The following is a 25,181-nucleotide window of genomic DNA, read 5'->3' on the forward strand; positions in this document are numbered from 1 at the left end:
TGTAAAATGACTCGAATGACATTTATATTTATGCTCTAGTTTTTAAAAGTGGCTTGAAAAATAGCAGATATTTGTCTGGCAGCTATATTTGGATCTCTGGAGCGTTTGGTGTCGAGAAACACATTTGTTTGTTGCTCTCTCAAAGACGTTCCAAAACCTCACTGTCCTTTTTCTATGAAATCTCACGAACGCAATAAAACCATTTTTGTTATGGTATCTTTACTTAAAGCTATAGTGCGCGACGATTTTATATTAACGAACGTCCGTTACATTCAAGCCGTTGCCAAACGAGTTGCTACAAAGCTAATAAAGACTCTCAGCTCCACACAACTCTCTGTATTTCTCAGTATGGCTGTGTTTACAAAATGGTGTAGTCCGGCAATTCGGCGTGATCACCAGCGGCTTGTATCATGTGGATGCGCCGACAATGTTGTTGCCATTACTTAGAATGCGACAGAAACTACACACGATAGCTTGAATGATACATCTTCATTAAATGTACACATTTAAGTACAGCCGTAAGTCATTTGGGTTTACCAATTTTATTCATTTTCTTAAAAACATGGCTCGCTGATAATTATCTGTTTGAATAAATGAAATATGAAGTGGCTTAAAGTATAGGTTTACTGTGCACGTGTAGACTGTACTGTATATGTGCCAAATGTACTTTTGAAGGGGTTCATTCCAAAATTCTACATATCAAGAGTATTCAAGATTAAAAAAGGGACCTTAAAGGGATGCTGCAGTGATTTAGTTTTGCGATTCCATGAAGTTGGGGAACTCATAAGAGCCAGATTAAAAAAAGGAATGGTCAAAATTGAAGCAGCAGAAGCGGAGATATCCTGACTTTTATTATGGGTCAAGCTATTTTTTTAGGTTTTCGAAATTTCTCTCAGAGCAAAAACTACATACACATTTGACAGGCCAAGTAATACTCCCCATGATGTTGATGTGTAAATCAGTGGAGTGCTCCTTTAAGTTCAATAGTCTGCATTTCAAATAAAATCCTTACACACACGGCTCTAAAAACGGACAGTGAATCGAGCTTGAACCTTGTCATTTTGTTGTCGGACTGATGATTGTTCATGCTTCTGTCTATACTGAATAAATAATTGATTCTGATCGATTCGCAATTGTGTCTTTCTTTTCTCATTTTCAGACACTATGCAATATAAGAAGTTATTATACACGTTACAAAACAACAAAATGGCCCGACTGGCAGAACAAAGGTGGAAAAGCATTCAGATCCTTTACTTAGAGGTGCTGTAGGTAGGATTGGGAAGATCCAGGATCCAAGTCCCTCCCCCTCTTTCTGCTAAAGCCCCAAAATGGTCTCCTAAGCCCCTCCCCCCACAAGGGAGAATGAGTGTGTGTGTGCATGAGCAGTGATTGACACACAGTTAGACAGCCCCTGGCCCTGTTTGGTGCATCTGAACAGGAAGTGGTGGATTTTTGCAAATCATCATCTTTTCATGTAGTTCTACTGGAACATAGGGTCAGTTTCAGCAAATATGACAGAAAGTTAGTTTTACCTACTGCATCTTTAAAGGTATAGCAAGTGATGTTAATCCAATACACTTTTTGTCAAATTGTGAGAATTTCTCGTCACGGTCACCTAGCTCTATATTTTCTGTTTGCGCTGGAATAAACATCCAGTGTTAATACACAGAACAGAAAGGAGTGCACCAGCCACAAAACACTATTCCAGCCAATCAGCAACATAGATCAGCAACAGGCAGTGTCAGTTGATGGTAGGGGCGGGAGGGGAGGGAGGCGGCATTTGAATGTGCCAGCCAGTAGTTATCTGTCTGTGAATCTGGGGGGACGGAGCTTCTGAAAGGGGGGGGGGGGGGGGGGGTAGTATTTGTTTGGCAGTTGAGTTCAAATAATCTTTGGGCAGAATCACTTACTGCACTTTCAAGTAAAAGTACAAATACAACACTGTAAAAATACTCTGTTACAAGTAAAAGTCCTGCATTGAAAGTGTTTGCTTAAGTAAAAGTATCATTAGGAAAATGTACTTAAAAGTATTAAAAGTAAAAGTACTCTGCAGAAAAATCCCCAAAAAATCAACTAAGTGTTTAATGGTCTAATCATTTCAGCTACACTTGTAGGCCGTTATATTGTTGGGTAGTTTTATCTATAATAAAACATAATATTTTATAAACTACTATGTGTTTTGTGTATGTAATCTTAATTTCTACAGTAACTAGTAACTGAAACTGTCAGATGAATGTGTAAAAAGTACAATATTTCTCTCTGAATTGTAGCGGAGTAGAAATAGAAAGTGCATGAAAAGAAAAGACTCCAATAAAGTACCTCAAAAAATAGATAAAAACAATAAAATAAAAAGTGTGAGTACCTCAAAATGTTTACTTAAGTACAGTACTTGATTAAATGTACTTAGTTAGGCATTCCATACACTCCAGCCACATTCCCAATTCCCCAAAGCCGTACATTGCCATTCTCTTTCTGTCCACCAGATGCCCTTAGACTTCCCCACCTGCCGCAGTCACCTGACCTCCCTATCCACCTGCTGTTTCCACTTCCATCATTAGCCCTCAGGAAGTGGGGAATTTTTTTATTATTTTTTTTATCAAGGATTGCTGTGATACTTGGCTCAGGTATTTCTGAGATTTGTTTCCCCTTTTTGATAGGTTGTCAGAGCCTGTGGCTTTAGTTCAAAGACGTGTTGCTTCTCGTTGGGAGTTTGATGTCCAGTGAAGTTGTGTCTCTAACAAGGTCAGTGCCGAGAGTCAAGCCAACCCTTTTGCTACACAGCTGTTTTTTCTTTTGATTTTCCACGTAAACTGGACAGACAGCTCAAGGCGAATGAGTACGCAGAGATACAAAGACATATAAACAAAGTAATATATACATCAATAATATCATAATAATCAATAATAATAACAGCACAAAAATAATCAGACCTGCTGCCCTTTGCTGCGTGTCATTCCCCATCTCTCTGGGAGAGACATGAAAGAGGGTTTCAAATCGGAATCAGACCTAACAGGATTTGATTGTTTCTCTGACTTCCTGTTTAGACTGAAGGCTGAAACGGCTGGAAACTGTCTGACTTGGGCCCTGTTTACACGTACATGGTCATTTTGAAAAACAGAGACATTTCCCTTCGTTTGTGCCCTTCGTTTACACGCAAACGGAGAATTCGCCTCTGAAGACGAGTCTTTCTAAAACAGGCCACAGTGGAGATTTGGGAAAACTTTGTTTGCACGTTTGCACGTAAACTGAGACAAACGGAGGTTTAAGCAGCCAAGGAAGTGAGGAAGAGAAGAGAGAGGAAATGATTCGTTGTTGTTGTTGCTATTTTTCGGGATTCTGATTGGCTAACATGGGCTTGAGCTTCTCGTTCCACTGCCACCTACAGGTTTGGCGTGCTCTTGACGTCATTGACCGCATATATACTGTTGAACAACAGTATGTGAAAATCCAAAAAACAATTAAAAATTATATTCCTGCTTTTTGAAATATTTTTGCTTTTTGAAATGTATTTGTATTAATCCAAAAGACAGCTAAAACTATACTTCTGCTTTTGAAATGTATCAGCTCAAGAACAGTGGAGACTGTGCTTCTGCTTTTGACATGAGTTAACCCAAAAACAGCTAAAATATATTTCTGCCCTTGAGACTATAATACTGCCTTTGATTTTGGTTTATGAGTGCTAATGTGCCTTTAGAAATATAATCATGCTAAGTTTTTGTGTTACTGATATTACTATAAACATGCTTAGAGACATTTTAGTGTGAGTTGCGGTGTGAAGCTGCCTATTTGACCCTGCAGTCGGAAAGAGGAAGTGTCTGCAAGAGGCTTCAGATGCATAAGTTGCTTTGTGTAACTGTCTGTCTGAACCTGCACAGCTGGAAAGAGGAAGTGCTGTTGGGGCCTTGTATCCATGCACTTGGGGGGGTAGGCTCTGGGTGCATACAGGAGTGTAAAAGGTTACTGCTCTGACCTATTGATCAATGCAGTCGAACTGAACCGTTAGATTCTATGTTAGATAGCAACATGCATATGTATAAAGGAAATATCGTCATATGAGATGGTTTCTACGTATATCCAACCTGATGCTTGCTTTAAGACTGTATTACCATGTAAGGTGAAACAAATGCGATAAAACACACCTCGCTGTGATGGGGGGTTGAACCCCAAGAAATGTACATATTAAAATGGGTGCTTTGCCAAAAAGCGCTCTCTCTCCCTTGGGCTCGTTTTCTGCTCTTTTGACCAATACCCTACGAGTAGGGACCTCCTGTGTCTTAGAGCATTTTTTGAGTGATTGAACTCTGTTCATTTTTCCATTTATTTTGTTTGCATGTTAACTTTTAGCTTTTTTTAAAAAAAATAATAAAACCACCTGTGTTTGTCTTGAGCAAGGTGACCCAAAAAACCTTGTGAGTCTTTTTTTGCTCTTTTAGAAGACTTTCTTTCCTTTTTTCTTCTTTTTCGCCACTTGCCCGCGTGAGCGGGGACCCCCCCGAAAGGGGAAGTGCTGGCCTCCTCTTTAACCGTGCGGTTTGCAGCAACCCCGGGGACCGACCTGACAAGCAGACCTTTGCTTTTGGTTATAAAGATCTTCTGTGTGCTGTGTATTTCACATACGGGGGACATCTAGGTTGTCAATCAAAAGCCTCTTGTCTCGTCATCGGGTTTCCACTGTAGAAGTAGAACCATGAAGTGCGGGGTGTGTGTGTCTCTCTAAAATTTATCTAAACCATAGGGAAGTATTTCAATTAATTCATCTGAACCTATTAATATTTATAATACAATTTTTATAATATTTGAACCTATAATGTTTTAGTACCTACAGTATTAAATATAGGGAAGTATCTGAAATAACTCCTTTAATATAGGCTTAACCATCCCCCCGCTGACAGTATCTGTAACGGCTGTACGGCAGAAGAGGGCTTAGAGGGCGAGGGTTATCTAGAGGGAGAACGGGAGTTGGCTTTAAAAGAAAAAGTGATACCATGACTAGATAACTGTCACATCGTTCCACAATACACAGGTACGTGTAAACACTTTTTTGAAAACTGACAGCTGTGCACAATGTTATTTTTGAAAACAGAGAGGTTTTCATAAATGTCGCCGGCCACCTGTAAACGTAGCATTGAAGCCTAATGACTTCAGGGGAGACACTGCACGCAAAACATCATTTTTAAATTTTTAGTTTTGTGGGCTTTTTTTGCTTCCGTAAATGTCTTCTTGGGGGAAAAACATCCAAAATACACTTTTAGATGTTTATTTTACTACACTTTCTCTATTTGTGCCTGTAGATTACTCCTAAATTCACCATACGTTAGCATTAGATAATGCCTCATTTGCATATTCAAACAAACGTTTCAGAAAAATTGTAATATAAAAATAATTGTCTTAATGTAAGTAATCAACTGCGGAAGTTTCATGTTATCTCTTAGTTAAAATGTTTTGCCATTTTCAACTTGTCCTGCAATATTTTACAATCCAGCTGTTTTCTCATAAAATAAGTTTTTCTCAGACTCTGTGCCAGAAACCTCCACTTCAGTAGCACTGCCAAACACCAAACTTTGCACTTCCTTTCCTATCTATATCGATTCTTAAGATTTTTTAAGGAGGGCTTTCTTCATATGTCATTCATAGCCTGATTTATGGGACATTTTATTCCGAAAAACATGGCAAAAAATTGATTTCTTTTTTATCTGTTTACGGAGTGATAAAAAAAGATATTTAAAATTCCCTTTGTAAAAACCTGTGCCTCTAATATTTCAACAAACAAAAGAAGAATTTTGAAACTGGCTTTCTTTCTGTTCTGGAATCAAACGCAAATGAGCGCATATTAAGCAAGATAATGCTTCACTTGCTAATTTAAACATAACAATTTCAGAAAACTTGTAAGTAATCAACTGGGGAAGTTTTATGGTGATATCTATTAGTTAAAATGGTTTTCATATTCACCTGCAGTGTCTCCCCTTAAAAGTTAGGAATATATTAAAGGATTTTTCATGAGTGTCCCTCAGATTCCTTCAACCTGTTGAAACTAGTAGATCCCCCATTTGTGTGAATATATTTCCTGTGACTTCACGTTCAGAACACAAGGGTGGGATATTTTCTGAGTGCAAATATCAACATAGAAGTTCAGATTAGTGTTCTACAAGCTCTCACATTGTTTTATCTCACATTTGCTTACATCAAGTCTACAAACACTTGCATTTTGCACCGTATTTACCTTCATTCACCCCCTCTGGAGCTAGCCTACTCCAAACACAGCAGTTATGGGGTTTGTGGGTATGTTTTGGCTGTACATCTGTGAGAAAGTTTCAAATATAGAGCACCAAAATGGGACAATTGACTGACAGTAAAAGAATACATAGCAGGGGCTCCGTGACACCTCTGGCAGGGTACAGCCTCCTGCAGAGATATGCGATGGAACACTTTTAATTGGAGTATTGCATATGTCTCACACAAATTGATGATTTGTGTATTCTTGCAGGCTGCCATGTTAATTCCGTCTTCTTCCCAGGCACTTTTCAGATGATTAAGAGAGGGGCTAAAGATTGTTCTGACTAATATTATGTAACCTAGAGATAAAGCCTACCTGATAAGGGTCGAGGTGTGGGAAATGAACATTTTAGATGTTAATGAATGTATTTATTTCTGTCTGAGGTTGTCAGATGAGAGTGCTGCTAGTCAACAGTGAGACCAAAAACCACAGGGCCATTTCTCCTGTGGGCTTTAGGCTCAAAGGGCTATTGTCTAGCCACATTACCTTGACCTTTGGTCTGAAGACAGTGTAGGGTACTGTATGCTGTAAACCGTTAGAGATGAGATTACAAAAGATTATTTAGCAGAACCTAGTCCTTGTCATGACATCAGCAACTGTTGTCCTTTTGACCATACTGTATATAAGGTAGGGCACTCTGAAGAAACTGGAGAGAACTTAGACCTTTCTTTCCATTCTGCATGCAGAAACCTGCTTGATCACACCATCGACTGTAGTTTTTTCTGAAGAAATTATTCTGTTCAGCTGATTGACACCTGGGCCCAGACTGAAGGTCTGACTGAACTACCGGAAAGTTCCGCTTCGACAAATTGAGTACAGGGTCCTGCCTGACGTCAGGAATGGGTCTTGGACAGCGGACACTCCATCTATTTGGTAAGTTAGTACGATGTCATGAATATTTCCTGCTATAGCAGATGGAATAATGTTTTGTGGCTCATGCATTCATGTATTTTTCGGCAAACACAGAAAATAGAAATCTAAATGACTCTAAGGAGATATTCACTGTATTTGACAAAAAAAAATGTATTGTATTAACATCAGTTAATGCTCCTTTAAGAATAATTGGACAGATGGATGCAAAAAGTGGTAGATTTTTAGTGTGTTTCCTTTGGTGAACGAGCCTAGTGACTTCAGGGGAGACACTGCACATAAAACATTTTTAAATTTTCAGTTTTGGGCTTTTTTTTGCTTCCATAACATTGTCTTTTTGGGGGAAAAAAATTCTAAAATACACATTTAGGTGTTTATTTTACTACACTCTATTTGTGCCTATAGATTACTCCTAAATTCACCATAAGTTAGCATTAGATAATTCCTCCTTTGCATATTTAAACTGTTTTCTCATAAAACTCTGAGCCAGAAACCTCCACTTCAGTAGCACTTCCAAACACCAAACTTTGCACTTCCATTCCTATCTATATCGATTCCTAAGATTTTTTACGGAGGGCTTTCTTCATATGTCATTCATAGCCTGATTTATGGGACATTATATTCCTAAAAACATGACAAAAAATGGATTTCTTTTTTATTTGTTTACGGAGTGATAAAAAGAGATATCTAAAATTTGCTTTGTAAAAACCTGTGCCTCTAATATGTCAACAAACAAAACAAGAATTTTTAACCTGGCTTTCTTTATGTTCTGGAATCGAACGCAAATGAGCGCATATTAAGCAAGATAATGCTTCATTTGCTAATTTAAACATAAAAATTTCTGAAAACTTGTAATACAAGGCAATATTGTAATAAGTAATCAACTGGGGAAGTTTTATGGTGATATCTATTAGTTAAAATGGTTTTCATATTCACCTGCAGTGTCTCCCCTTAAAAGTTAGGAATATATTAAAGGATTTTTCATGAGTGTCCCTCAGATTCCTTCAACCTGTTGAAACTAGTAGATCCCCCATTTGTGTGAATATATTTCCTGTGACTTCACGTTCAGAACACAAGGGTGGGATATTTTCTGAGTGCAAATATCAACATAGAAGTTCAGATTAGTGTTCTACAAGCTCTCACATTGTTTTCTACAAGTGCTTACATCAAGTCTACAAACACTTGCATTTTGCACCGTATTTACCTTCACTCACCCCCTCTGGAGCTAGCCTACTCCAAACACAGCAGTTATGGGGTTTGTGGGTATGTTTTGGCTGTACATCTGTGAGAAAGTTTCAAATATAGAGCACCAAAATGGGACAATTGACTGACAGTAAAAGAATACATAGCAGGGGCTCCGTGACACCTCTGGCAGGGTACAGCCTAGGCGAGTCTGCTCCTGCAGAGATATGTGATGGAACACTTTTAATTGGAGTATTGCATATGCCTCACACAAATTGATGATTTGTGTATTCTTGCAGGCCGCCATGTTAATTCAGTCTTTAATTCAGGCACTTTTCAGATGGTTAAGAGAAGGGCTAAAGATTGTTCTGACTAATATTATGTAACCTAGAGATAAAGCCTTTATTTTTGTCATGACGTCAGCAACTGTTGTCCTTTTAACCATACTGCATATGGGGCAAGGCACTTTGAACGAACTGGAGAGAACTTCATATTAGACCTTTCTTTCCATTCTGGAAATTATTATCATCCAAGAAATTATTCTGTTCAGCTGATTGACACCTGGGCCCAGACTGAAGGTCTGACTGAACTACCGGAAAGTTCCGCTTCGACAAATTGAGTACAGGGTCCTGCCTGACGTCAGGAACGGGTCTTGGAATACGGACACTCCATCTATTTGGTAAGTTAGTACGATGTCATGAATAATAGCACTTGGACAACCTAATTCGTTGCGCTCCAGGTTTGTACTGGTGTCCGAGTGGGTGCTGGCAGCTGTGTGCAGGCCCTCCACCCGGTCCTCCAAGGCCTTGGTTTTGGCTGCTAACCTGGTTGATAGCACATTTCAGTTCATCTCTCAAGTTTATAAAGTCTTTTGACTGCGTTTTGGCATTGTCATCTATTTCTGTGAGCAGATCTTCCCTGAGAAACTGTATCACCTGTAGAATGGTGGCATCGTCAGAACTCCAAAAAAAAATTTCACATGAGGCCCTAATCCTCTTCCTTACTCTAATTATTATTCTTTATTGCAGACTGACCTTTTTAGCACAGCACGACTAGGCCATGCACACTGCACAAACCTTAGCCAAATTACCCAGAAAGCCAAGTTGGCCAAACATATCCCATTCACAGCATATCAGCTTTGAAAGCATCGTTGTTCACAATCATGCATTGGAAATTACGATGATTTCAGCTATACAGTGCAATTTCTAGACATAGTATCCTAAGGCAATTTGGAAGGAGCAACAAATTGGTGCTGGGTGCTGTACATGAGTCAGAGGGGAGTCTGTAGAGGTGATGAACAAGCAGCTCTCTCTTCTCTGTCAGTCTCATGTCATGGCGTGGAAAATTTATCTGCTCTGCTCTTTGTGGAATCAGAATTTCCAAAATGTCATGAGTTACAAGTCCTCCACAGTGGAAGAATGGGAAGACAGTGCAATCCTGACACTGATCTAACTACGGGGCCTGCCCAAAATTACGATTCCCACTATGGCCAAACCAAGACCCGCCCTACGAAGCAGCTCGATTGGTTGTGTCAGGTTCTGGAGTAAGGTAAGGGCAAGAACAGAACCTCAAAACCAACAGAAACTCAAACCCAAAACCATGACAGGTTGGAGTTAGTCATTTGACCTTGAGTGGTTAAGGTTGGGATAGCCGATTCAGGTCAGGGGATAGGACCTGTACAAATGGGGTTATGTTACCTTGCGTAAGCATGGACGCCTGGCCAATAAATGCTATTGAAGGGCGGGTCTTGGCGTGGCCATAGTGGGATTCGTAATATCGCTGGTGGACGCCGGACTAGTGGGCTGTAGGACCAAAGGGAATTTTTCGGGTTAATGAGAGGTCGGAACAATGGCGTGTCGGAGAAATGACGTGGCACCCCTAACTACATGCCTTATGTTATGTGTGCAGGCTGAAACGCCATCAAAGTGCCTGTAGCTAGCTAAAAACATTAGCAAGTCCAAGGATTATTCAGCAGCTCGCTGTTAGCAAGCTTATGTTAGTTATGTGTTAGAAAGCTAAGGCACATGCAAACACAAGCTTTAGCTTAACTAACAGACTTGTAACTGGTCTATAACACAAGACATCTTGATGACACCTGTGTTGAAGGTGAATGAAAGGGCGGGCCACGTCTGATTTTTATATATTTTTTTACCCTGGTCTAGCTCTGCTAACAGCTAGCTTGTCCTCTGAAACACCAACAAAGTTTTTTTTAAGCAAGATTTAAGTAAACTAATGTAAGTTATGTGTCCGCAAGCTAAGGCACTTGCAAACATAAAGCTTTCTGATTTATCCACATTCCACAATGACAAATGTTGTCTACAAAATGCAGCTTTAGCTTCACTTACAGACGTGTAACTAGTTCACAATGCAAGGCATCTTGATGACACCCATGCTCCACCCTCAACCTTTAGCCATCTTGCCATCAAGAGCCAGGCAGCCTTTTTGTCTCTGAGAGTACACTATCTCTACTATCTTAATTACCACTCAGCTAAGGGGCATTATAAGGGGCTGGTATGTACATGGGTTAAATGGCTGGTCTGGGTCTCAAAAGTCTAGGGAAGATTTTTTTTTTTAACCCCAGTTTAGCTCTAATACCAGCTAACTTGTTCCTGAAAAGGCAACAAACCTGTAGATAGCTAAAAACATGACATGTAAGCACGTCTTACTATTCCACATCTCGCTGTTAGTAAGCTTATGTTAGTTATGTGTTAGCAAGCTAAGGCACTTGCAAACATAATACTATAGCTTTTCTTATTTACATTCCACTTAACACAAGTTGCATACTGTGCACAAAATGCAGATTTAGCTTAACTTACAAACGTATTACTTGTTTACTAGCGGTGGGGGGAAAAATCGATTCACTTATGGAATCGGGGGGTTAGGGTTTTTTAAAATTGATTCTTATTCCCATAATCAATACTTTTTCTTTTATTTAATTAATTTACCGGTACCTATATTTTTCTGTTTATGCAGTAGGCTACCGCAGACGGCAGCTGCATCATATCCGTTTCCAGCAAAACAGACTGAAACCAGAAAATGCAGAAAATCCATCTTATGTTCTTCTTAAGAAATCTAAGTATCAGACTGACTGACTGGTATGTGACAGTGGTGTGCATTCTTTTTAGAAAACAATTAATTTTTTAGAAATGGCTCATGATATATTGTCTCTAGAAGTATAGTAATAGTATTATTCAACTTTTGTTTTGAAGGAAAAGAAAATTGCAATACTCAATACTATCGAAATCGCAATCCAATCAAATCGGCACCCATGTATCATGAAACAATCCAATCAAGACGAAAGCATATTGTCCCAGCCCTATTGTTTAACATGCCTATTCAAGGGATCTTGGTGACACCCATGCTCAACCTTTAGCCATCTTGCCATGAAGAGCCAGTCAACCTTTTTTGACTCTGTGAGTACACTATCATACTACGGTATGTTAATAACCTTAATTATCTTAATTACTCAGCTAGGTGGCAGTATTAGGGGCTGGTATGTAAATGTTTCGAAGGAGAATGCAAGGACGAGTGGTGGGTGGTGGGCTGTGGGCTGATTTTTTTTTTTTTTTACCCCAATTATGCCCAATTATGACTCCACCCCTCACTTTAACCAGCTCCTCCTCTGCAGTTTAGTGCTCTCTTTGAGTGGAAAGCCTTTTCTTCCAAACTTTTCTCCACCATCCTTCACTCCTACCTCATCTCTCTCTCTCTCTCTCTCATTTTGGATTATTCTCTCAATCTACCTCAGTATTTTCTTTAGTTTGCTGTTTTCCTTGTTCCCCTCTTCTCCATCCTGCGCAGGTCTGTACAGTGGGCCCCGAGCTCTCCTCTGCTATGTGGTGGTGGCTGCTTGGTTTTTTGAGCTGCGTGCTGGCGGCGGTCGCCATCTTCTTCCTGACCACCGGGAAACGCTACAAGGTGTTCAGCGAGAAGTGCGTGAGGCCTCCAGGACCCTTGGTCACCGACAGCAAGCAGAGGGACCACAGGCTGAAGAGAGGTAAAAAAAGCTTCTTTCTTGAGTCTTGAATCTTGATCATTGGCAGACACTGTACTGTCCTGTCTACCAGAGCTTTGTATTAAGCGTGATTTATGCCTCTGCGTTAAATCTACGCCGTGGCTACGTACGTAGGTACGTGGAGAGACAGACCCTACGCCATAGCCTGACGTGCACCTCTCGAAAAATGTAACTACAAGCCGCGGCGACGCACACCGCTCGGCCGTCGCTTGGTAGCGTTGCACTTCCCCCCCCTCCTCATTTCTTGGTTCTCCATCTCCATAAACAACATGATATCAAGGAGAAGGTTAACTTTCCCAGCTACAGATTATCCACCGTGGTCATAAAAGCACTCTCACTATGACTCTAGAGTCGGTACTCACTCCGAAGCTAATCCCCGTCACTCTCTCACTCGCTCTACCACACACTGCCCATGCACACACTCATGCCAGCCCTATTATTCTCTTAAAGACATCGACGCACACACCAATGCTCAAGTATAAACTTCAGGCCGCTTACGTAGGATACGGAAAAAGCACTGCGTAGAGCCTCCGCAAAATCATGCTTTATCCTTCAACATCCCAATAATTAAGACAAAATAATCACTGGGAGATCGACAACCATTTTCCCAATTGCACACAACATGCAAGTATATTGTTGGCACAGCTGGTGAGAGAGATCCTTTGGAAGTGTTGGAAAGAAGGGAGCAGAGAAGCTTGGAGAGAGATCAAATATGAAAATCAAGCTTCAGTACATCTCTCAGTGCTTCAGGGATGTTGGCATCACTTTCGGCTTGACTAAAACATCTCTACTATGTGTCCCACATGAAAGTTGAATCGTTTTTCGTTCAACTCTCATTAAATGGAATGTCATAATTTCTGTTTGAGATATTTATGGTCCTCAGAGGAACCATTCCGAGGACCTAGCTCATCCTTTTCCTCTCAAAGTTTTCACTATTTCCGTTAAATAACTTGAAATCTACGCAGATGGATTGGCACAAAACATTCATGGTCCCCAGATGATGTATTCAAACGACTTTGGCAATCCCCTGACATTTCCTCTAGCACTATATTTCAACAACTATTGAGTGGATTGTTTGTGAAATTAAGTTCAGACATTCATGTCATCAAAGAGGATGAATTGAATTTACTTTGGTGATCCTGAGTTTTCCCATAACACAGCTGCACAGAAAAAGACTTTAGTTCAGGAGTTGATAAAAATTGTGTTTTTGGGGAAAGTCGTGCTGCTGAGTAGGAGCTGGGCCTTCTACATCTCTTTGCCCTTCAGAATACAGATTTACAGGATGATATGGACCTGGACTCATTTGTATCCACAAATGATCTACTGAATACATTTTACTGCAGATGCAGTCTATGAAAGTTGTGATGCAAAACCTCGATGTTCAAGATGTCAAGAAAGTTCTCGGGACCCGCCTAACAACATTTTTCCCCCGGCTGATTTTTAAAATACAATCTGTGCTCCCCCTGCAGGGTTTCTTGCGGACCGTGTTCCCCCTGCTCTGGATGCGGTGGTGATAGGCAGCGGGATCGGAGGTTTGACAGCAGCAGCGCTTTTGTCTAAAGCCGGGAAGAGGGTTGTAGTTCTGGAGCAACATGATCAGGCTGGAGGCTGCACACACACCTTTCAGAATAAGGGATTTGAGTTTGACGTGGGTAAGACTGTCAAGTACTTTGTGTATGGAGAAAGAAACAGAGAGAAATGACCTTCTAAGAAAGAGATGTTTTATATCAATACACTACAGCATTGTGATAAATTCTCGCCACACACACACACACACACACACCAGCACAGAATTTTTCTCTGCACCTGTGGCTTTGTATTGGAAAAGAATACAGCTAAATAAATTGATTGATGATTTACTTACATACAGATTTACTTACATACAGTATATGGTATAATCTTGTCATTCTAATACGTTTGCATTTATGCATATTTCCTTTAAGCATAATTAACTAAGAGAAACTGGACTTGAACACATACATCATTGTGGTGAGTTATAGCCGAGCATAATGGACCACAGCACCGTTGTTAATACAAAGATCATGCCACAAATGTGCTCCCGCTATAATCATGTCCTGTGATTTCATGTTCTTTCATCTATTTGTAATGCCAAAACTAATGCTGTCAAACAGAGCCGCCCTGTTCCTGTCTGAACCAAATCCCACTGAACTGCAACAGCAACACACAGCTGCGTTTGTTGAAACATGAGCAGAGCTTTGAGTTGATTGGGTGTGGATATGTATACAATTCATTGATCTACATTAATACATACGTATCAGATAACATATCAGACAAATTACGAATTTGTGCTCTTAAAGTACATAATTTGTCTACACAAATGAACACAAGATGATGATATTTCACATGTTAGAGACATGTCAAAGATGCATTGTTTAGTAAGCAAACTATTTATGCAATCTTGCATACATGACTACTAACAACATTGCATTATATCCAAGTGGCTCACTTTGATTATTACACTGGTCATCACTATTTTGCACTTTTATTAGCTTGTATTAAAGTTATTACTCAACACTGCTAACAAGCATCTACCTTTCACGTTAATTATATATTAACACATAATTTAAACATGTAAATATCTGTCAAATATACAGTGGATATACTGTTATATCCACCTACCTCAGATATACTGTACAGTATAAGCACCTTGTTCTATCAGTACTTTTTTAATTTATTATAGCACCATATCTAGTAAGTATATGGAGTTCTGCTTCATTTGTTATCTGAAGTGCTATTCAGCACTATTTATGTTACCCAGCTGTGCTGTTTTCTTTGGTGTAAAACATTTTTTTTTGTTCTATTTCTAAAATTCTTATATTTCTGCTAAAACTATATAGGGATGTTAGTAAAAATGGACAACAAAGGATTTAATATTACTTAAATATACTGTAAGATTACTGCCATATGAGACATTACAAACTATAATACAATGTGATTATCTCAATACTAAAGGACTGATTTAGCTTCACTTTAAATACTCGATTAATTTTGCAATGACTGAATGAAGACCGTGTAAGAAAACTATCTATTCTAAAGCCTTGTATAAATGAAGTGGATTTAACCCCATCACTGCCACCGCCAGGTATCCATTACCTGGGCCAGCTTCACGAGAACAGCCTGCTGAGGGTTGCTCTGGATCAGATTACAGAGGGACAGTTGCAGTTCACACGGCTGGAGCAGCACTTTGACACACTGGTCCTAGGTCAGCCTGACCAGCGCAGGTAGGCTGCTGCATAATGACATGATTCTTGTACAGTTAAATTATGTCGTTCTTTCAATGGGTGTCTTAATTTGCTCTCTTTACCAGGAGTAATCAACTACAACAAACAAAATCTGACCATGACATGAATTATATTTTTTATTATTTCTCAAGGCTCCTATGTCTTTCATGTTTAAATGTTTTTTTATATTTCCACATTTTTGAGAGTATCTACACGGGCCTATGAATCCTACCCTGCTTCGAACTAATCAAAACATTTCCAGCCGTCTCTGGCCCGCCCTACCTAACTTTTTATGTCTTTCTCAGGGAGTACCATATCCATGCCGGGAAGACTGAGATGGCAGATAGCCTGAAGCAGCAGTTCCCAGGAGAGGAGGGGGCCATTGATGAGTTCATGAGATTGATGAAGGTAGGGTGGTAATGGCGATCATGATGGAATGATGGATGAGAAAGTCAAGAAGGGATGAAAGGAGGAAGTAGGCAGAGTTTGTGTAAACAAGATTATTTGTTGGAAACCTTTCTTTGACACAATGAACATTTGGTGTGCCACAAGGCTCAGGCTTGAGTCCGCTACTTTTCTGTCTTACACTTAAACTGCATTTCTCACATTGAGTGTATTGTTGATTCTGATTGATTAATGGGCTTGTATGTCTTCCCTTCACAGTTAGCCTCACGGCGGACTCCACTTATTGCCATCTTGAAGATCATGCCTTATTGGCTGGCGAACTTCCTGGCTCGAACCGGCCTATTAGATCGCATATCTTCAGTTTTCCGCCTAGCAGCAGCCAGCCATTCCGAAATAATGTCCGGCCTCACACAGAACAAGGACCTGCAGGCGCTGTCTGCCTACCTCTTCTATGGTGATGGACCTACACACTCACATGCATCACAGATCACACACATGCTGTAAATCCCTCTAAATGTTGTGTTTTACATCACTTTAGGTGTCCCTCCTAAAGAGTCTAGCTTTCTCATCAACGCTCTCCTTCTTCACCACTACAAGCGTGGTGCGTACTACCCACGGGGGGGCGCCAGTGAGTTTGCCTTTCACATCATCCCTGTCATTCAGCAGTCTGGCGGTGCTGTGCTGGTCAGGGCTCCTGTACAACGCATCCTGCTCAACCAGCAAGGGAAGGCCTATGGTGAGAAAGGGAGAGGGGAGACAGATTCTGTTACTGTGGCCTTTTTTCATGAAAGTGTCCACAGCTCGCTCTGTTCATGGAGCTATCTAGCTTTTTAAACAGAGCTATTCCTTGAGTCTTTTGGGGTCCAAGTCAGAAGCCTTCATAAGCACATTGCAAGACAGTTGCATGACTTCAAGATCTCTAAAAACGACGGTGACTCTGCAAAATAGTCTCGGGAAGGAACTTGTTTTGGTGGAACATGAAGTTAACTGTTCACACAACACAGTAACGTGAGCTATTTAAATTAGCTGGATACATGGTTAAACGTAATTTAATCTTACCAGTGTATCGCCGTGTGTGCTTTGTCCACAGCAATCCCCACCAATCCGTCCCAGTTAGAGAGTAAATGGCGTAAACCTATTCTTCGTAAATCTGTACAGTCATTCCCCAAAAGAACCAAACAGGCCTGCCTTGTTGCACCATCCGAATGTTCTTCAAAACTGGCCATTATCTGCGTGTAGCTTGCTAGCTCAACGGTTGTTTCCCGAAGTAAACAGAGTTTGAGAATGCCAACACAGAGAGAGCAGAAGGTGAGGGACATGTGCCGGATATCAGGCAATTATCCTGGAAATGCACTTCTGTTGATTCAGACTAAGTCTAGGGGAATCAACTACCATTAAGCTGTGTGTGTGTGTGTATGTGTGTGTGTGTGTCAGGCGTGACAGTGCTTAAAGGACAAGAAGAGTTTGAGGTCCATGCCCCTGTTGTCATTTCCAACGCTGGAATCTTCAACACCTTCCAGAAGTTTCTGCCTCAGCCGATACAGGACAAACCAGGTAACACAGTATGCAGACTTGATCACTTGACTGTAGCCACTAAATTGTACGTTGCATTTGTTTCTCATTTGCTATCTTTTGCACTGCATATTTCCTGTGATGTGTGTGTAGAGATCCAGTCACTGTTGGGTTTGGTGCGTCACGGTATGGGTTCCTTCTTGGTCTTTGTTGGTCTGGATGGAACCAAAGAGGAGCTGGGCATTGTTTCCACCAACTTCTGGATGTATAAAGACAATGACTTGGACTCACTGTAGGTTTTTATATCTTTTTATATAAAAATATTGTGCTTATATTTTAGTTAACAAATCCCATTTTTGTCAACCCATTCCTGTCGTGTGTGTGTGTGTGTGTGTGTGTGTGTGTGTGTGTGTGTGTGTGTGTGTGTGTGTGTGTGTGTGTGTGTGTGTGTGTGTAGTATGAAGCGTTACTCTTCTCTGAGCAGAGATCAGGTATTGGGAAACATTCCCATGATGTTCATCACCTTCCCATCCGCTAAAGATCCTACATCCAACATCAGACAACCAGGTAACACACATTCACTTGTGCACAAATGTGTACTTGCTTGTTAGTTGGCCATTAAATATGACACCGCCTTCCATTTCTTTTGATGTCTGTCTTCGCCTCCTCAACCCTATGTCCTTTTTTTTGGCAGTAATCCAATCATGTGTTCGCTAACAGTGAATTCCAAGTTGTTGGGTGGGATGTTATATTTGTTAAACATGATTTCCTGCCATCTGCTACGGCATATGTACAGTTCACAATGGTAGCTTTGGCAGATTTACCACTTGAAATTCAGTCTTTTCTTAATCGTTGGGTCTTTAAACTCACACAATTTCATTCCTAGCTGGCAACCGTCCAACTTATTTAAAGTGCCCATATTATGAAAAAATCCCTTTTTCTGGGATTTGGGATGTTATTTTGTGTCTCTGGTGCAAAAAAAAAAGTTCCATGCTGTTTTGAGTGATATACGGGTTTCTTAATGTGTCCTGCCTTCAGTCTCCGGGTGAGCTGGTCAAAATCTGCACGGCTTTAGCCGAAACGAGCTGGCTAACCGCAACTGTTAGCATGCTAGTAAACCTATTCTGGTACAACCTTAAAATACAATTATGAACCTGAAAATGAGCATAATATGGGAGCTTTAAAAGAACCCTGAAAAGGGGTCTTAAATATACACATGATGGCTACATACATTATATACCGTAAAACTTCAAATAATAGCCCGGGCTTCTATTTACCCAAATCGCCGAAATGCACCGGCTTGTATTTGAGACAGGCGTCTATAAGAGACAGGCCTTTAATTGACAATAGGAGGTTACCACATTATATTAATTTTTTCTAATTCGTATTATTCGTATTTAATTAATATTTATAATAAAAAAAAAAAAAGCTGTGGATCCACTCACACACGCTCACCTCCAGCTCTTCACTGACCTTCTTCCTCCCTCCAAAGTCTGGCCCTTTTGTCGTCTTCCTCGGCCAGACGTTGCAGTTCTGCTTTATGTTTACGCCATTCTCGCACTCTCTTAGGATCAATCGAGAAATGTCTTGCCGCTGCTTCTCCCGAATTTTGTTCGGCAAATTTGACAACTGTCAGCTTAAATGTCAAATCATACTTTTTTCTTTTTGTCTCCATGGTGGTATTGAGAGAATTAAGAAAAACTGAAGACTAAAAGAAAGTTTGTTAACCTGTTTGTTATGTTGCCATAGTGATGAGTCGTTTATGAACGGTTGTGTCTGTCACGTGAAATCAAATCAAAACATAGAACAAACGATCTGACGGGTTTTAAAAGATCAAATACAACCCGACACGAAAAAAAACAAAAAAAAAACAGACCAGGCCTCTATTTGAGACCGGCCTTTATTTACCCAAATCTGTTGTCACACCAGGCATTTAAAAGAGACAGGCGTCTATTTGGGACCCGGATATTATTTGAAGTTTTACGGTAATACTGAAAGTGTAAGAATAAAGCTGGATGTCCCAGGCATATTTCACCTGGTATGTAATGCAGTGTGTTACCGTACGGTGCAAAGTTTGCTGTACCAACAATCACCTACTTTTCATTCATTCAAGAAGATGAAAAATTAAATGAAGTGAAAAATTTGTATCACTCTTTCGGGCCCCCTGGGCTATGAAGCAAATTGAACATAACGGCCAAACGGTGGAATTGCAACTCCAAAAATACTTTTACCACAGGCCTACATGGCGAAAGAGATGTCTGTATATCAGTGGATACATTTTTTGAGCAGTAACTTGAACATGTCATAGAACAATAAAATCCGAATAGCAACAGCAGTTGCCGGTTGTATTTAGCCGCTCCAGAGCTCCGGGACGCCGGCTACCAGCGGCAGTTGTTTAGCCGCCAATAGGTGACTGTGAACCGGCTACAGGCACCGCCAGATGATGGTGCTTTCAGGGGCCGTGGTGGTGGAGATTAGCCAGAAAAAGTGAGCGTGTTGTGCGGTGATAACAGTTAAGTTTAGGCACCAAAACAACTCGTTACATTTAGGAAAAGATCGTGGGTTAAAACACTCCCGAGCAACGAACAAGCGTTTCCTGGGTGAAAGTATTTAGTTTTCGTCGCAAAATGTTTTATGTTGACACCACATCGTGTTATTTCATTTAGAGATTATTTCCCATTGGATATTGAAGTTCATAAATAAGTGTTTTGGCATGGCTGGCCGAGTGGCACCATCTGTGGTATTGAAAGGGGGATTTAATTCTTCCATGTTTTGTTTTGTCGTGCATGATCAAAAAACATCTTTGCTTTTTTTTTACAAATCGTACCCTGTATATCCCCCTTGTTATCTTTCTGTAGGTAAGTCCTGTATGACGTTGCTAACCATGGCTCGCTATGAGTGGTTTGAGGAGTGGGAGGAGACAAAGCTTGGCAAGAGGGGACAGGACTACCTGGATTTGAAAAATAGCATGGCCCAAGAGATGCTGGACTGGGCACTAAAATCTTCCCTCAACTGCGAGACAAGGTAATATATTCCAAACTCAAGGTCAACTCAAAAAACAGCATTTGACCAAGCTCGCTGTTCGGCTCATTTTCTGTAACCAATGCAGCATGAAAGCACAGGGGAACCAGCAAGCCAGCGGACAACTGGCTACTTAGCTAGCTTGCTAACTCAACCATGCCCCCCACGCCACACCGGTCACAGAAGACGTGCCAAACAAAGTTTTTATTCATCTGGTGATAGCAAAGGGATTTGTGCGGATTTAGCATTAAAATAACAAATATGGCTTCCTTGAACAGCTTACGACTCCACATCCACGTCTCATTTGGCCTCACCTCCCGACTTGCTGCATGTCGGTTTATACAGAAGTTAGACCATTACCATGGCCAAGGTACACATAAGAATGGCTGCCGCTCTGACCATTCTTCTACATTGATTTGAATTGGAATGGCCTTTCTATCCATTTTATTTTTATGGGTGTCACCATTTCATTTACTGCAGAAGGCATCAGGATTTGGTTATATAAGTATTTCATCACATTTCTAATACAAATATTACTGTTTATTTGTTTCATCCCTGACTATAATCTAAGTCTGCATTGTATTTGCACACTGTCAGTCCAAAATATTGCTGTCTCCAAAAGATTTTGCAAAGACGTTGAATTGGCAACTATTCTATGTACTGTATATCTACTATAACTACTAACAGCATGTGTGTTCCTGTTCAGGTGGTGATGGTGGATGCTGCCACTCCTCTAACTAATGTCCACTATTTGGGCGCTCCGAGAGGTGAGATGTACGGAGCTGAACACAACTTGGAGCGCTTCACCCCAGACACGGTTGCTAGGACACGACCACAGACACCGATCAACGGACTCTACCTAACAGGTGACCTGACTGACGGACGGTCTCTTTTGGTCTAGATTCCACAGTGACACACCTGCTTAAAGGGGCCGTAGGTAGGATTGCGAAGATCCAGGACTTAGCCAAAACATTTGAACATCAACAACTTCTCAGTCCCTCCTCCCCTTTCCGCTAAAGCCCAAAACTGTCTCCTAAGCCCCTCCCCCCACAAGGGAGAATTAATGCGTGTGCATGAGCAGTGATTGACACACAGTTAGACACCCCCCCTGGCACTTTCTTTCTTTCTTTTTTTAGGATCCCCGTTAGCTGATGCAACAAATGCATCCGCTACTCTTCCTGGGGTCCACACATAACACATAACATGAATAAACAAACAATCCTACACCGAAACAGCAAATTCTCATAAAATACAAATATACATATATACACACTCACATATGAACATACACACACACATATACCTCTACATACACATACAATATACTCTATCTACCAATTTAAGTTAACATAAAAAAATTCTTTTATTTGTTTTTTAAAACTCATAATATTTTGAATTTTAGCAATATGACCTGGAAGAGAGTTCCATTTAACCATAGCTCTATACAACACTGTACGTTGTTTTGAATTTGTTCTAGAGTTTGGAATAATATATTTACCAATTATGGCATGCCTCGTGAGATATGTATGTACATTAGAGATCAAAGTAAGTTGCCTATACAGACATTCTGGAGTTTTCCATAAATTAATTTTATTTATAAAGCCAAGGAGTGATGTTTTTAACCTCTCATCAACCGGTAACTAGTATAGTTTGCTGTGCATTTTGTTAACATTAGCCCTTGTCGTACAGCAAAGGGCTAAACATGCAGCTCTATTCTGGACCCTCTGTAGTTTCCCTAAATTCTTCTTTGTAGTTCCTGACCAAACCACAGAGCAGTAATCTAAGTGTGATAACACTAGTGTCTGCAAAACAGGTTTAATTAAATAAGAATTTAAAAACGAATAACAGCTTTTAACTACAGATATATTTCTCCCCATTTTTTTCACCACTTCATCTATATGTCTTGACCACGACAAAGTACAGTCTAATGTTACCCCAAGAAGCTTTATTTCATGTACCTGCTCAACAGCAACATTATTTAGTACTAAATCCAACATGGGCCTTATTTTTAGTGAACATTTAGTTCCAAATAAAATACTTTTAGTCTTGCCTATATTTACGACAAGTTTATTATCAATTACCCAATTAGATACCATCTGCAACTAATTGTTGAGAGCTGCAGAAATGTTTTCTAAAGCTGATGCCGGCATATAAAGTGTTACATCATCCGCATACATAGACACAGAAGCTCCTCTACAGACCAGTGGGAGATCATTCATGCCCTGATTGGTCCATCTGAACAGGGAGCGGTGGATTTTTGCAAATCGCACTACAGGCTGTAGGTGGTGCCAGAGGAGCCGTTTCTTTTCTTTTTTTATTACCTGCTTCATGTAGTTCTACTGGAACATAGGGTCAGTTTCAGCAAATATGACAGAAAGTTAGTTTTATAAGTCTTACCTACTGCACCATTAATGTTTCTGTGTGTGTGTGTATGTATGCGTGTGCGTGTGTGTGTGTGTGTGCAGGGCAGGACGTATTCTGTAACGGCATGGCTGGGGCGCTGCATGGCGGCCTGCTCTGCGCCTCGGCCGTCCTCGATCAGATCCTCTACATTGACCTTCTAGCCCTGAAGAGCCACTTCAAAAAACAGACCAATCAGAAGAAGCAAAAGATGACTTAGCAGCTGATTCCAGATGTACAGGAAAAAAAGACAAAGTAGGAAAAGAGAGAAACAGATTCGGACCAACCAGGGTTATGCTAATGTAGTATGCATTGCTCAACTTCTTCTTTTGTAAGCCGACTGTGATGTGTTCAAGGTTGAAGGTTGAGCTAGACTTATTATAAAATATTGGGGTTCTATTGTTAATCGTTCTTGGTACATGGAGTATAGTCACACCCATTTAACAATCATTTTTGTATCGGCTGGTATGTAAGAGCTAAACTCAAATCACTAAAATCAGTCATTCAGTCTTTTTTCTTTGCTTAGTAGCCACACGTATAATGTTTTCTTTTCCCGATGAGTAGCTTACTGCTACGTGACTGTACATTTTTTTTTTAAACATATTTTGCTTTTCTAATCTGATATCAACCCTTGTACGCCATCAGGTAAGAAAAGTTCATTATTTGTTTGTGGAAACAAAGAAAAGCATAACAGTCTAAACGAGAAAGAAAAAATAAATGTGCCAAAAGAAATAAATCTTTAGACTCTTAAGTTTTGTTTGAGTGCTTCTACCCAGGCGTATTCTAAAGGAAACAAACAGGCCTACATTCATTGTTTGAAAGTTTCTGCTTTTAAAATGGAATAGAAGGTTGAGATAAAAATCAACATGTATATTTGCTTCATGTCTGTGACATATTCTACAGACATAGACTTTTGAGCTGGAGTGATGGCTGTAATGCTGGTATGATCAACGGGAATGAACACTTCAAAACAGCTGCAAGCTTAACCTGTCAGACTTTTAGGTTTTTATGCGTAAAATAAATGGTGGACTTTTTATAGCCTGCATTCAGACTCTTGTCACGCCCTCTTTACCTGCAGTGAGAATGCAAGTTATGTCACCTAGAGTCTATATACGACTTTCCACTTCCGGAAAATTACAACACAAAGAAAGGTGGAAAGGTAACGGAATTGTTGCCGCCAGAAATTCCATTCTAAGTCATTCTTTTAGGCCACAATTCCGTTACTTTTCCGCCTTTCTTTGTGTTGTAATTTTAAACTCCGGTGGATTTCTGAGGACCATGGTTAACTGCTCCTCAGATCTCTGCAGGGTAAATCCAGCCAGCTAGCTAGACTATCTGTCCAATCTGAGCTTTCTCTCGCACGACTAAAACTACTTTTGAACCTACACGTTCCACCAAAACAAGTTCCTTCCCGAGGCTATTTTGCAGCAACACCGGGGCTCCATCCGGCGCTTAGCCCCGCCCAAGACGATTGTGATTGGTTTAAAGAAATGCCACTAAACCAGAGCACGTTTTTCTACCATCCCAAAATGTTGTGTGGACTAGCTAGACCCTCCTCCGTGGTGCTGTGGAGGAGTGTCTGGCAATGGGAGACTGCAGGTAACGTTGACCTATCAGAGGATAGGGCAGTAGCTAAAATACACAAATGCAAACACTAAGTTTTTTGGTCAACATGAATTCATCAAACTAAAGTGTTTTTTAAGGGTTCAATGACACTGAGGCACTCAGGAGGGGACAGTTTAAAAAGCCTTTATTTCATTTCTCGGCTAAATCATTAAAACAAAGCATGGAAAAAGTGGTTTGTAATAGGTTTCTTTACTTTGTGCATGAAAGTGCTGTCAATCTAATCTCATCTTCCTCTTTGTTTCACTCTTATAATCCTCACATGTAGTCAGCAGACTCCGTTTTCAGTCTGAAACCCACTTTCCCTTCTTTTTCATTTCTTTAATTAACTGCTTCCCTTTTTTACACTATACAGGGAAGTTTCACAGAGGAACTGAACCTTTTGCAACATCAATAACCGCTTTCCGACCAGAGGGATTTGTGCAGTTCCTAGAACATAAAATTCCTAGAACAATAATGGTAGAGACAGACAGACCAACAACGGGACAATTTTAACATTTTATTCATCACTAAATGCACTTCTGACAACGTTTTAGGTGAGAAATGAACTGTTTAGATTTCCAATATAGGCAGTCTTGCGAAAATTGATGACGAATTGACAATTTGCTTCAAAGTTTTCGGAGTTGAAAACCTCCAT

General features: G+C 40.3%; 1 protein-coding gene across 1 annotated transcript; it reads left to right on the top strand.

The window, feature by feature from the left end:
- The first annotated feature begins 2,595 nt into the window (after nucleotides 1–2,595).
- On the top strand, nucleotides 2,596–23,638 carry LOC114569782 (all-trans-retinol 13,14-reductase-like). Its single transcript, XM_028599839.1, is given in 16 exon segments — nucleotides 2,596–2,742; nucleotides 6,961–7,147; nucleotides 8,877–9,005; nucleotides 12,128–12,323; nucleotides 13,811–13,993; nucleotides 15,445–15,583; nucleotides 15,889–15,991; nucleotides 16,247–16,442; nucleotides 16,527–16,724; nucleotides 17,423–17,542; nucleotides 17,654–17,792; nucleotides 17,958–18,067; nucleotides 20,359–20,487; nucleotides 20,490–20,524; nucleotides 21,228–21,387; nucleotides 22,987–23,638. Coding segments are annotated over 13 exon segments (1,830 nt in total). The 5' UTR covers nucleotides 2,596–2,742; nucleotides 6,961–7,147; nucleotides 8,877–9,005; nucleotides 12,128–12,160; the 3' UTR covers nucleotides 23,142–23,638.
- The last annotated feature ends 1,543 nt before the right edge of the window (nucleotides 23,639–25,181 follow it).

This window comes from Perca flavescens, chromosome 15 (genome assembly GCF_004354835.1).
Source record: "Perca flavescens isolate YP-PL-M2 chromosome 15, PFLA_1.0, whole genome shotgun sequence".
NCBI classification, from domain to species: Eukaryota; Metazoa; Chordata; class Actinopteri; order Perciformes; family Percidae; genus Perca; species Perca flavescens.